Genomic DNA, 14,814 nt, shown 5'->3' with positions numbered 1-14,814 from the left:
CTATTTTGGTCATGTTGTAAGAAGGGACCATTCCCTGGAGAAGGATGTCATGCTTGGTAGGGTGGAGGGTCGACGAAAGAGGGGGAGGCCTTCGAGGAGATGGATTGATACGGTGGCTGCGATGATGGGCTCAAGTATAGAAGGGATTGTGCGGCTGGCGTGGGATCGGGCAGTGTTTCATTCTGCTGTGCATGGGGTCACTATGAGTCAGAAATGACTCGACGGCACTTAACAACAACAACAAAGCTAATTATAAAGTTTTAACCCAACATCTTTAAGAATCAAATGCACTCTTTCCAATGCACCACAGTCCTATTTTCCAGGAATTAGTGAAATTTTGGCTTTTCTTCTGGGGAACAACTTTGTATTTCTCAAGATAAGTGTCTTTATAAAGTAAGTAAATATTATACACATGCTTTTTCTGTAACAAGGTATACTTATCAGAGGTCATTGGTATTGTAACAATTTGAGATAAGCAATTTTAAAAGAACATCTCAATGTTAGGATGCTTTCAAATAGAACTTCATTCTGAAGTATCCAAGTCCACAAATAAGTGCTTTGGTCATATTTTATAAAAGATAAGAGTAAAAAACCCAAACAACTTTATTGGACTCAAACATATATATGTATTAGGGAATAGTACTTCATTTTTGCTTCAAATTTCCTAATAGGTAAATGAAGAAAGTGTACACAGTACATATTCCTGTATAGTATAAAAACACTTCTTATAAAGAAAATGGTTTCAAGTCTACTGTTCAGATGTCAACTGTACTTCATAATGTCAGTTTTAAGGATGAAAATTACAAATGCATCATTTGTTATCAAGGTGAAAGTAAAAACATCAATTTTCTGTGATAGTTAGAAGCGATGGAGTCAAACATGGCATGTTAATTGTAAATATCATGATTTTCCCAGCTTCTTAAAAGGAAGAACTAGACTGAAATCACACTTAAAGCTAATGAAGTATAATTTGAAGCAAAAAGTGTCTGTCACTTATTGAGAGCAGTTGTAGTCACTGCTTTAAGATCTATAAGCAATTATAAAACATTATGTCACAAAATTCAGAGTGAAATGTGTAATGTTTTCAAAACTTACTGTTGTACTTACCTCTCTTTTTTTATTGCCACTACTTAAAACCAAGGATGTATTTTCACTCTGAAGTTCTGCCTTTACAGTAAGATTTAAGCTGGAAAAATGTGCCTGAAAAGCAAACAGGAATTTTTTTTTTTTTAAATATTATACTAATCACAATAAGAGCTTGTTATGTCTGAATAGTGCAATTTTTAAAGTTAGATTTTTTCTGAGATTAAAAACAATGGTTTTGTTAACTTTCCAAACTAAACTGGTGGTATCAAAGGATGGATGTACATGCACCTTCTCTCCTTGACCCCAAACTCTCACTTAGATGCCTGTTTTAGAATGGAAAAAGTTATAATTTCCAATCAGATTTACCCTTAGCGAAAAAATGAATACCATGCCTACCTCCTTTGGTAGCTATACTCTGGTAATGAGATTTATGTAGGTGCTTATTTGAGACTAATGAAATGACTATTATTCAACAATTCTTGATTTACAAAATAATAATGTAATATGATCAAGCCTAAAAATGGAAATTTCAAATGATTATCTAAATACTTCTCTAAAAGAGAAACAAATAATATAAAATACAATGGACTGAGCTTTCAAAGAGCTTAATGTCAGACAGATTCTGTTTTACTGGGGGTTAAAACATATCCTCCAAAATATATTTGTATGGAATAAAAGTCTCATGTATCACCATGAATCCATAATATATGCAGGCTTTATCCTTTGTTAATGGAGTCAATTTCAATTCCTTGTGACTTACCTAAGTTCCAAAGTATTAAGATAAACTATAAGCTTTGGTATTGTAAAAGTCTTAATTTCTTAAGGTGAAAAAAAAAAAAAAAAAAGGTTAAGAAAGACCAGGAAAGGTGTGTATCTGTAAGGGGACCCTGGAGATAGCTCCAGACAGACAAAAAATGTGGCTCACAGAGCTGATAGAGCAGAGCTGGGCTTGGACCCCATTATCCTGCATTCCTTTCTCCTGTCCTTTCTCCAGCAGCACTTTGCTGTGCACATGTTAAGCAGGGAACAACTATTTCTTGATTTGATTCAATATTTCCATAGAAGAATGCAATCACTTACTTTTATAAAAGTTGGTTTCCATAAGATAAGTGAAACATTCACTTGGCTCATATCGGAAGGAATCAAATTACATGTGATGGTAGCAAATTTACATGTACTGCAGTCCTGTTTAAATGTCCAGAAATACATATTAGTATTCTCGCCATTTGATAAAAAAATACCATAATAAAATAATTAGGACTGTTATTTCAAGGTCTATATTGAATTTATTCACATAGAAGCTATGAGATAAAATTTGCATTCTGAATTTACCAGAACTGTGCCTCGTTTGAGATCTTCAGATTTGGATATCACCATTTTCTTCCCAGAGTTGATTCCAAGAGGATCCTGAAGGCTACTGGGTCTGCAGTTTTCATTCTAAGAAATGAAAATATTTCTTTGATTAGATAATGACAGATGTCAGAAGGACAAATGGCTTGGTGCAACAACCTGAAAAATCCATGAATGACAGCCATTACCATATAGTAAGTATGGATCTTGAGTGTGCAGTATGGAGGAAGCTCTTATGCACCAGTGGATGCTAAAATGCTGTGCTTATAAAATAAGGAGTCCTGGTGTTTACTCTAAACTTAATCTGTTTTTTCACTCCCCTCGGGATTCTCTACATCCTTAATTAAAGATAATAATAATAAAGGTTCATAAGTAGTATAAAAAAGCACATTCTTTTTCTTTCTAGATTCTCACAAACCTACTTTTTTGGATTAGAGAGAAATTCTAAGAGTTGTATTTTTTCATTGTCTTTAGGATAGTGCAGAAAATGATTATATAATTACAAGCCAACTACCATTATTTCTATTTCTGGATATCTGAGAATAACTTTCTTTTAAAAATCTGTGGAAAGACAGATTGTCAAATGATGAAATCATTCATTCATTCATTCAATACTTATTGGGCTTTTTAATGTTTCAGGCATTAAACACCACAGATTAACTACCATACAGACTCATTCAATGCTACAGGTAAAAAAGGAAGTTTAACATTGCTGTTGTTTGGGTGGACAAGCAATATTGTAACTCTGGCTTTAGATGGGGGAGATCCTTGCCAGGTCGGGAGCTCAGAACAACAGAACAGACCATCCTTTCTGGGGTTTTATTAGAGTGTTTTTTTTTCTAGTAGGAGAGATGGTTGGAACAGGAAGAACACAGAATTAAGAGTACCAAAAGACAAAATACCATTCTCATGAACTCCTCACTATAGATTGAAGAAGACTAATTATTTCGGGGCTATGAAAAAGTTCTGGTGCTATAAGTGGTTGAAAAAAATAGTTATTCTCTAAGTACTGTTTGTAAACAGGTGTATGCAGTAAAAGAGATCCTCAGTTGCTATCTGTACTAAGGCTTTACTCTGATTATCACTCCAAGTTGTATGTAAGTTGGTGTATAATTAAAACGGTTCAAAATCTCTGTCTGCGGGTCTCAAATGCCAAAACGTTTCAAAATACTATAGTAAGGAGAACATACACTATGCTTCTCTATACCTACTTGTCTGTATGAAAATTTTACTCTTTATGACTGTAAACCAGGCATCAGTCTTCCCCAATTAGCAACTATTTTATGCACACCTTGGTGCTTAGGATCAATTAAGAAATCTCTTAAGAGTTGTTTCCATACACCAAACAAATTAAAGTTGTAACCACAACTAAAATCTGCTAAATAACCCACTGAAATTATTATCATGATTTTTATTTTCTACATGTCTTTTCATGTTACTATAGTCTTCATCTTAAGCCAACCAGGGACAAGAAGTAAGCTTTAAACACAAAGAAAAAAGAAAGAATGGTAATGACATAATTTTAAGACACAAATGACTTACATCAGAAGATGACCATCCAGTTGGGTACAGCACAGGGTAACCATCTGATGTCAAGTTGGGGAATGAAATTGACAACTTAAGTTCTGGCATTGGGAAATGTCCACTTTTTTTAATCTACGGGGAAAAAAGTAGAAATGTAGTCCATTCTCTCTTTTTCAATAACATCCCTTTGGTCTTATGTAAGACTTTGGTTCTTAATTGAAGGATGAAGCTGTGTAATAGGATCAGTGTTTAACTGCTCTGCTGCTGACTAGAATGGCAGCAGTTTGAACCCACCAGCTGCTCCATGGGAGAAAGATCTGGCAGTCTGCTTTTGTAAGGGTTACAGCCTTGGGAACCCTCTGGGGCAATTCTACTCCATCCTTTAGGGTCACTATATGTGAGAATAGACTTCATGGCAATGGGTTTGGATTTTTTTTTTTTTTTTGCTATAGAGAATTAGCATAATTGACCAGCAAAAAAAACACAAAAAACAAAAAACGAATATTTATTGGTTAGTGGTCATGTTGTTCCTTCATCCTCCACTCCCAAAATAGGACTGGGATTAGGGGAAACCAGAATTGAAAATTCTCCCTTAGTATGCTCTTACCTACCTATTTACCTTGCCCATTATCCCTTCTGGCAGATGAGTCTTGCTGGAGCTGGGAGGGAGCAGGGCATCCCCCTGATCCACTGGGAACAGGCTACCATTCTTCTGTTTGTCCTAACTGGACTTGCCATAAATCCTCAAGCCCACACATTCTGTTTGTCCTAACTGGACTTGCCATAAATCCTCAAGCCCTGACTTGATGGAATCTTCCATGACTGGACGGCAAACCAAACATCCATCTGCGGGCCTTCACAGCCCTATCACCAGTGAGGGACACTGTGTTAATGGCTGCTGCGAATCCCGTGTGCTGAGAGTCAGATTGACTCCCATCTCAAACCCTATCAGTTTTCAGTCCTCTAGCCTCCTGTTGTTGTTGTTATGTGCCGTCGAGTCAGCCCTGACTCATAGCGACCCCTCCTTGGGTTTCTGAGGCAGTATCACTACGGAAGTAGGATTGCCCAACCTTCCTTCTGAGGAGTGGCTGGTGGGTTTGAACTGCCAGCCCTCTGGTTAGCAGTCAAGTGCCTTAGCCACTATGCTACCAGAGCTCCCCTAGCCTCCTATAGCCGCTTAATAAAATGTGATGCCCCAAAGTAGGCATGTGTTAGGGAACGGAAGCTAGGCAGGATGAAGGGGATGCTGATGCCCATATCATGCCTTTGGAGAAGTGGTGCAGTTGTTTTGGAAAATAAGTGTGGGGATTACTTTGAAAGGGCAAGGCATAAACAAATGTCAGTAACCTAGATTTGTTGGATTTATAGACTCTTACTGACCTGCTAAACTTGGCCTCCCAGACCAAAAGTTACTCAAGTTTGAAGCAATTCCCTGTAGTTACAGAAGATTAGAGTGAGCCCCCTAATCCCGAAATTCTGGAGATTCCTGACCAGCTGTGCCTGGCCTTTTAACTGGGCTCTTTGACTCTTATTGCTCTATGTCCTGGGCTCGACAGACATGTCTTGCCTCCCATTCTAACTCTACTTGTTTCCCATTATTTAGTGAAAATTTGTATATCTACTCCACACTTGTTGAATATTTTGTAACCCCACATTTTGCATTTACAACAACTTTGAAAAACTCTCAAGTGGCACCTCTGATGGGCCGTGCCCCAGGTAGGGTGGTGGCCAGGCCCAGGGTGCCCTTGATGGGCCACCTTGAACAATATACCAGACGTCTTGGCGATGACCAGGCCACGTGAGGGACAATGGCTTTCTGGCTATGAATACCTTCTATTCCTCTCAGTCCAGCCATGGAGAGTGTGGGGTGATGGTGGGATGACAAGAGGTTGCAGATGGGCTAGGGAAGGTTGAACAAGGACCTGAAGGTGCCAGGGAGGTCAATAAGGAGGAGGCAGGAAAAGGGCCAAGGGAAAGGGGCTGCCCAAGACTGTGGATCCAGGGTGGATGAGTGGAGACCTTTCCCAGGGTAGGAGGCGGTGAAAGGCAGCAGGTCGTGAGCGGTGGGAAGGCGATGGGCAATGCCTGACCACCACTACCATATCCTCAACCACTGCAGGCTCTGTGGTGGTGAGGAAGGCATGATGAGGAAATGGGGGCTGCTATGTCATGTGTATCCTGAGACATGCCAGGGGTGCTCAGCAGAGCTGAGTGACTTGGGAGGAGCACTGGTGCTGAATTTGGAGTGTAGCACCTGCCTTTTGCATAATGCTGATTTCACATAATGACCTGGTCTTTGGAACCTAACCGTGTCAGTAAGCGAGGAGTGAATGCATTCTGTAATTATAATTTCTTTTTCTGATTAAAAATGTTCCTGTACTTAACTCCTGTGACTCCACTAGCTGCCTAATGACAGACAGGCCTATAAGGTGATCATTAATATCATGAGGGTATGCACTCATTAGAACAATTACCCATATGAGGTCAAGAGGACAGCATTTGCCCAGGGGTAGAGCTAGGAAGGTGGGAGGGGATGGCAAAGAAGAACGAAGGGAAGGGGCAAATGCAGGAGGAAGTGGAAGAATGCACAGAATTACAGTGTGGAGATTGCAGCCAATGTTGTGAAGCACAATGTGTGTGGACTGTTGATTGGAAAACCAATTTGTTCTGGAAACTTACACCCAAATCACAATTTTAAAAAAAACATATTCCTTGTAGAAATATTGGAAAATATCACAAATAAAATTTCCTGCAACTTACAACCTACGTAACATTTTGGTACATACATTACCAGTCTTTAATTTGCAAATATATATATAAATATTTTGGGTAACATTTTGGTGTATACATTATCTATTACATTATCTATTTTTATCATTTGCATATATATGAGTGCTTTATATAATTCATATAATATAAAATACAAAATTTTGCCTTTTTTTGTAAAATGTATTATAACACTTTCCCATAAACATATATGTTCTTTGAGAACATGAATTTTAATTGCTACTTAATAAAAACCATAATATCAATATTAATTGTAACTATGAGCCAGGCATACTGCTAATTTTTTAATTTACCTTGAATTTTCTAACAACCCAAGGAAGCAGATTACCTTATTATCCTTGTATTACCATATTTTGGGGCAAATAACATGTACATTATACATTTTTTTTTTTTTTGCCAACCACATCTTCCCCGCAAGGTATTTTTGTAAGTATGCTATGCTACTTAAAAAAAAAAAAAAAAAAAAATCAACATAACGTGCTTACAAAAACACCTTGAGGGGAGGGTGCGATTGGTAAGAAACTTATAATACACACATTGTTTGTATAAATCAGTGTTAGCACAAGAATAAAGATCTTCCAAGATCACAGAGTTAGTAAATAGTAGAATTAAGATTTCTTATTCTAAAATGTACCCTCTGAACTATTACTATAAGCTATCTCTCCAATGAAAAGCTGTACAATAATTTATTTAAGCAATTTCTTGCAGTTAAGCTTTTAGATTTTGTCCAGGTTTTGAATTTTTCAAACTAATATAAATAACATTGTTAAGAACATACCTAAACATAAATCTTTATCTGTATCACCAGTAATTTCCTAGGATTAATTCCAGCAGTGAAGTTACTGAGTCTTGCCAAAAACATGCTCATTTTTCATATTTTTTTATTTCATTTATTTAAATCTAGAATTTACCACAAAATAACAAGAGATACACAAAGACTTATGCTCAAGGATATTCTCCACAGTGTTATTTATATCAACATTATTTACAATAGTTTGAGAGTACCTGTCAAGTCATAAAATATGTGATGATATGTATGTAACATTCAAAGTCAGCTTCTGTCTTTCTTGTTATTTGATGAATTATATTACCTATAAAAAAACTAACGGGGCCAGAAAAACTTGGTGGCCTTAAATTTCAAAACTCATCCCCAGAATCTAGTAGAGTGATTGACACTCATGTTATTTTCTGGGGTATAACTTTTCACAGGAATTTAAGCAAATTTTAGGTCCCTAGGTGTGAAATTATAAAGAAAATGTGTTGAAAATAGATATTAAATGTTGCAATATGTTTTCATGTGTTTTGCAATACTTTTATCTCATTTATAAATGTACAAATGACTCCTTTACTGTCTTAAATTAGAGGTAATTTCTTACCAAATAGAAGATGTTAATTTCATTTCCAATGTCCTCAGTAGAATTAATAATTTCAGGGACTGTTTCATTGGCCGCAATGGAAATATGGTATTCACTTGCAGAGCTTTACAGGAATTAATTGGAAGAAAAATAAAATACAACAAAGCTTAACTTTTATTTGACTTCATTTGCTTTTTCTTTCTTCATACCATGTAATCTCATAAAAATGACTTATAGAGAGTTCAAATCAAGAGGATATCTACCCTGAAACCTAAAATAAAATCTTTGAGGAAGGTGAGAAGGGTTATGTAATTTAGTTCAACAATTATTGATGCTTATTTTGTCCTAAAATGTTAAAATGTGTGCATTTTAAAAAATAATAAAAACTGTTATCATTACTACAAGTGAAAAGTTTCCATGAAGCCACACATTATTAATAGTGAGTGAATATTTACACAAAAACTTGGTAATTTACTAGTGCTGAAATTTAAATAGACTTTAAAATATGTAGGAGCTCTGGTAGCATAGTGCCTAAGGCACTTGACTGCTAACCAGAAGGCTGGCGGTTCAAACCCACCAGCCACTCCTCGGAAAGAAGATGGAGCAATCTACTTCCGTAGTGATTCTGCCTCAGAAACCCAAGGAGGGGTCACTATGAGTTGGATCTGACTCCACAGTAGTGTGTTTGGTTTTGGTTTGGTTTAAAAAATGTACCTCTCCAGAACTTAAAGTGCTCTATTTACTGCTAAACTTAGAAATTCAATCTTCTCTATGTTGTCTGGATGAACTTGGCAGAATGAAATATAATATAAACATATTCTTAAGCAGCACTTCAGTCAAGAGAAGATAAGTTTTTTTTTCAGAAAATTAGAAATTGTTTGCCAAAATTTGATTTTAAGTAAATAGAAAATTCTTGGGAAAAGTCAATGTGCTAACAGAAGAGCAAAAATAGAAAACAGCTAATTGAATGTGAAACCTAAGAAATATAAGCAAAATCTATGCATACATCCCATAATCCTCCCATTTTTGTGTTCTGCCATCAGTACAGTATCACTAGCCCCTTGAATTTTGGATTATTTAGTGAGTTGCTTCTCATACTCTAGGGTGCATGAGAAGTACCTGGAGCAGCTGTTAACACAGAGTGCTGGGCCCAACTCACAGGGTCTCTGATTCAGAAAATCTGTGGCATGGCCTGAGAATTTGCATCTCTAACAAGTTTCCAGGTGCTGTTGATACTATTGGCCAAAAACCAAACTTTGAGAACCATGGAGTGAGTAGCAAAGCATCAAGATAAAAGTGCCACGTCTCCTACCTGAAAAACTGTAGTCCAACTTCATATTTCACAGGGATAGAAATGTTTACCTCATTATCAGAAAGGGCTTCAGGAGGTTCTTCACTGTCACTAGAAAATAATAGCACATTTGTGACAAATCATTAAATTATTGACTATCTAGAGATATTTCAAAGTATTTGAACAACATTTCAATCTGTGCAATGAAATAAATTCACAAAAGAGTGTAATTCTTGATTTTTCCATCACAGTGGTGAGAGCAGGGTAGGGCAGAGATGGGGATTGTTCAAAGCTCCCAAAGTGACTGCGGTGTGCCACTTGGGTTGAGAACCACAGTGATTTAGTTCAATGTTTCTCAGACTTCTGTGAAAATAATGAGAAGAATCCCTCAGACAATTATTAAAATAGATAGATTGTTGGCCCTCCCTCCTGTAAGTGTGGACTTAGGAGGTCTGAGCTGGGTTCCAGAAATTTATATTTTTAACATAAATCACCCCCAGGTGATTCCTTTTTTTAAACAGTATTTTATTGTTTTAGGTGAAAGTTTATATATCAAAGTGGGTTCTCATCCAACAATTCATACACAGATCATGCCATGACCTTGGTTACAAGCCCTGCAATTCATCAGCACTCTCCCCGTTTCCAGCTCGCCTACCCTGTTTCCATCTATTCAGCTTCCCTGCCACTCCCTGTCTTCTCATCTTTGCTTCTGAGGGATGCTGGCCATCGTACAGTTGATTTTTTAAAGGAGCATATTTCTCACAGGTGATAGTATTTATTTTATAGGCTAATGTATTATTTGGCCGAGGATGACCTCCAAGAGTGGCTTCAGTTCCAGATTAAAGGAGTATCTTAGGACAACAGGTTGGGGGGTAGTATTCCACTGTATGCATGCACCACAATTTGCTTATCCCTTTGTCTGTTGAGGGGAATTAGGTTGTTTCCATCTTTTTCCTGTTGTGAATAATGCTGCAATGAACATGGGTGTGCATATGTTTATTCATGTCATAGCTCTTATATATCTAGGATATATACATAGGAGTGGGCTTAATGGATCATTAAAGTATTTCTATTTCTAGCTTTTTGAAGAAGTGCCATACCATTTTCCACAGTGGTTATACCATTTTACAATCACATAAACAGTTTATGAGAGTGCCAATCTCCTCACAACCTTGCCAGCATTTGTTGTTTTCTCCTTTTTTAAAAATCAGTGTCAGTTTTACAGGGGTGAGATAGTATCTCATTGCATGAAGCTTACTGTGTGGCCTGGAACGTGGTCTAGTCTGGAAAATGACCACGTGTGTTGGAGAAGAATGTGTACTGTGGTACTGTTGCGGGGGGTGCGTGTTTATGTCTATGAGGTTGAGTTAGTTGACTGTTATGTAGATCTTCTGTATCTTTATTGAGTTTCTTTTCAGTTGCTCTGTCTATTGTTGAAAGTGGTTTGTTAAAGTCTCCTGCTATTATTGTAGAACAATCTGTTTCTCTTTTCCATTCTGTTAGTTTGTTTTATGTATTTTGGAACTCTAAAGTTGGGTATATGAATATTTATTATTGTCATGTATTCTTGTTAAAGTGACCCTTTAATTATAATGCTCTTCTTTGTCTCTTGTAATACATTTTGATTTGACTTTATTCAAAATTATTATTGCTGCTCTCTTTTGGTTACTCTTTGATTGATTTTTTTTTCCTTTGATTTGTAACTTAGGTCTTTTGTCTAGGATGTGTCTCTTGTAGGGGATATATTGCTGGGTCATTTTTTAAAATATCCATTTGGCCACCCTCTCTCTTGACTGGAACATTTGGTCATTTACATTCAGTTTAATTAACAAGGTATGTTTATTGCTGCCATTTTGTTATACTTTTTTTGTCTTGTGTTAACAATTCCTTTGTTCCTCTTAATTTTCTGTTCTTAGTTCTTTCTGTATATAGATTCTATTTTCCTATCAGTTTTTGTTTACTGAGTCTATTTGATTTTCTTCTTTATTTTGATGATTAGATTTATTAATTTTCTTTGTGGTTACCCTGAAATGCCTTAGGCACTACGCCACCAGAGCTGCCACTGAAATTTACCTTTATTCTCTTAACTTTAAAACAGTCCATTATTATCTTGAAATTGCTTTGACTTCTTCTCCATATGAAGTTCTATAACTATATCTCCCCTTTTACATTTTGAAGTTGTCAGTTACAGCTTAACACCACTGGTTCTCTGATGTCAGTTTTGCAGCTTTATGTTGTTGTTTCTAGGTGCCGTCCAGTCATCTTCAACTCACTGACCCTATGCATAGCAGAACAAAACACCGCCCGGTCTCACGCCAGCTCCTTGATCCTTGCTATAGTTGAGCCCATTGCCGCAGCCACTGAGGGCCTTCCCCACTTTCATCGACCTGCCACCTTACCACCTTACCAAGCATGGCATCCTTCTCCAGGGAATGGTTCCTTCTGACAGCATGACCAAAGTAAGTGAGACAAAGTCTGGCCATTCTCACTTGCAAGGAGCATCAGGCTGTAGTTCCTCCAGAAGAGATTTGTTAGTTCTTTTACCAGTCCATGGTACTTTCAGCATTCTTTGCCAGCACCACAACTCAAAAGCATTGATCCTTTTTCGTCTTCCTTATTCACTGTCCAGCTCTCACATGCATATGAGGCAACTGAAAATATCATGGCTTGTGTCAGGTGCACCTTAGTCCTCAAGGAGACATCTCTGCCCCTCAGCACTTTTGAAAGAGGTCTGTTGCAGCTGACTTACCCAATGCTATACGTCGTGTAATGTCCTGACTGCTGCTTCCATTGGCATCAACTGTAGAACCAAACAATGTGAAGTTTTTGACAACTTCAATCTTTTCTCCATTTATCATGATGCAGTTTATAGATCCATTTACGAGGATTTTTGCTTTCTTTATATTGAGGTGTAATCCATACTGCAGATTTTATTCTTCAATCTTCTTCAGTAAGTGCTTCAAGTCATCCTCACTTTCAGCAAGCAAAGTTGTGTCATCAGTCTATCACAGGTTGTTAATGATTCTCCCTCCAGTCTTGATGCCATATTCTTCTTCATATAGTCCAGCTTCTCAGATTATTTGCTCAGCATAAAGATTGAGTAAGTATGGTGAAAGGATACAACCCTGACATACTCCCTTCCTGATTTTAAACCATGAAGTGTATCCTTGTTCTGTTCAAGTGACAGCCTCCTGGTCTATGTACAGGTTCCTCATGAGTACAATAAAGTGTTCTGGGATTCCCATTCTTCTCAATGTTATCCATAATTTGTTATGATCCACACTATCAAATGCTTTTGCATAGTCAATAAAACACAAGTAAACATCTTTCTGGTATTCTTTGCTTTGAGCCAAGATCCATCTGACATCTGCAATGATATCCCTTGTTCCATGTCCTCTTCTTAATCCAGCTTGCACCTCTGGAAGTTTTCTGTCAATATACTGCTGCAACCATTTTTGAATTATCTTCAGTAAGATTTTACTTGTTTGCAATATTAATGATATTGTTCAATAATTTCCACATTCTGTGGGAATCACCTTTCTTTGAAAGGGGTACAAATATGGACCTCTTCCAGTCAGTTGGCCAGGTAGCTGTTTTCCAAATCTCTTGGCATGACCGAGTGAGTGCCTCCAGTGGGGCATCTGTTTGTTGAAACATCTCAGTGGGTATTCCATCAATTCCTGGAGCCTTGTTCTTCTCAAATTCCTTCAGTGTACCTTTGACTTCTTCCTTCAGTATCATTGGTTCTTGATCATATGCCACTTCCTGAAATGGATGAACATAGACCAATTCTTTTTGGTACAGTACCTCTGTGTATTCCTTCCATCTTCTTTTGATACTTCCTGCATCATTCAATATCTTGCCCATTGAATCTTTCAATATTGCAACTCAAGGCTTAAATTTTTTCTTTAGTTCTTTCAGCTTGAGAAACGCCGAGCATGTTCTTCCCTTTTGGTTTTCAGACTCCAGGTCTTTGCACATTTCATTATAGTAATTGGCTATGTCTGCTCAAGCTGCTGTTTGAAATCTTCTGTTCAATTATTTTATCTTGTCAGTTCATCCATTTGATTTGGCTATTCTCCGCTCAAGGGCAAGTTTCAGAGTCTTTTCTGTCATCCATTTTAGCCTTTTTTTTTCTCATCTTTTTAATGACCTCTTGCTTTCTTCATGGAAGATGTTTTTGATGTCATCCCACAATTCTTCTAGTTTTTGGTCTTTGGTATTCAATGAATCAAATCTATTCTTTAGATGGTCTCTAAATTCAGGAGGGATATATTCAAGATCATATTTGGCTCTCGTGGACTTGTTTTACTTGTCTTCAACTTCAAGTTGAACTTGCATATGAGCAGTTGATGGTCTGTTCCACAATCAGCTCCTGGCGTTGTTTGGGCTGAATATACTGAGATTTTCCATCACCTTTTGCCACAGATGTAGTCTATTGGATTCCTGAGTATTCCATCTGGTGAAGTCCAAGTGTAAAGCTACCATTTGTGTTGTTGAAAAAAGGTATTTGCAATGGATAAGTCATTGATCTTGCAAAATTCTATCATGCAATTTCCAGCATTACTTCTGTTACCAAGGCCAAATTTTCCAGCTACCACTGATTCTTTTTTATTTCCAACTTTTGCATTCCAGCCACCAGTGATAATTAACACATCTTGATTGCATGTTCAATTAATTTCAGACTGCAGAAGTTGATAAAACTCTTCTATTTCCTCATCTCTGGCTTTGGTAGTTTGTGCATAAATTTGAATAATAGTCATAATAACTGGTCTTCCTTGTAGATGTATGGATATTATCCTATCACTGACAGCATTGCACTTCAGGACAGATCTTGACATACCCTTTGAGGTGATGAATGTCATGCCATTCTCTTCAAATTGTCATTCCTGGCATAGTAGATCATATGGTTCTGTGATTCAAAATGGCCAAAACCAGTCCACTTCAACTCATTAATGCCTAGATATCAATCTTTATGTGTTCCATTTCATTTTTGACAACTTCTAATTTTCCTAGGTTCATACTTCATAAATTCCGTGTTCCTATTATTAATGGATGTTTGCAGCTGTTTCTCTTTGATTTGAGTTGTGTCACATCAGCAAATGGAGGTCTTGAAAGCTGTACTTTATCCATATCAGTAAGGTTGTTTCTACTCTGATGATGGTGCTCTTTCCCAGTTGTATTTTGAGAGCATTCCAACCTAAGTGGCTCATCCTCCTCTGCTGTATCAGACAGTGTTTCCAGGCTGTTCATATGTTGTTGTTGTTGTTATGTGCCATTGAGTCGGCCCCAACTCATAGTGACCCCTCCTTGGGTTTCCGAGGCAGAGGAAGTATCACTATGGAAGTAGGATTGCCCAACCTTCCTTCCGAGGAGTGGCTGGTGGGTTTGAACTGCCAGCCTTCTGGTTAGCAGTCAAGT

The 14,814-nt window shown here is 37.4% G+C and overlaps 1 protein-coding gene across 1 annotated transcript in view; it reads right to left on the bottom strand.

The window, feature by feature from the left end:
• Positions 1-14,814, bottom strand: part of ITGA1 (integrin subunit alpha 1) — a 186,460-nt gene that overhangs the window by 12,967 nt on the left and 158,679 nt on the right. Inside the window, exons 21-26 of the mRNA XM_007951538.1 lie at positions 9,415-9,504; positions 8,124-8,226; positions 3,979-4,092; positions 2,419-2,523; positions 2,167-2,271; positions 1,108-1,200 (exon numbers count right to left, since the gene is read on the bottom strand). Coding sequence (XP_007949729.1) covers positions 1,108-1,200; positions 2,167-2,271; positions 2,419-2,523; positions 3,979-4,092; positions 8,124-8,226; positions 9,415-9,504 — 610 coding nt within the window. The remainder of the gene's footprint in view (positions 1-1,107; positions 1,201-2,166; positions 2,272-2,418; positions 2,524-3,978; positions 4,093-8,123; positions 8,227-9,414; positions 9,505-14,814) is intronic.

This window comes from Orycteropus afer, unplaced genomic scaffold (assembly GCF_000298275.1).
Source record: "Orycteropus afer afer isolate SDZICR_OR568_19922 unplaced genomic scaffold, OryAfe1.0 scaffold00296, whole genome shotgun sequence".
In the NCBI taxonomy this organism is placed as follows: domain Eukaryota; kingdom Metazoa; phylum Chordata; class Mammalia; order Tubulidentata; family Orycteropodidae; genus Orycteropus; species Orycteropus afer.
This window is presented reverse-complemented; position numbering and strand designations above follow the sequence as displayed.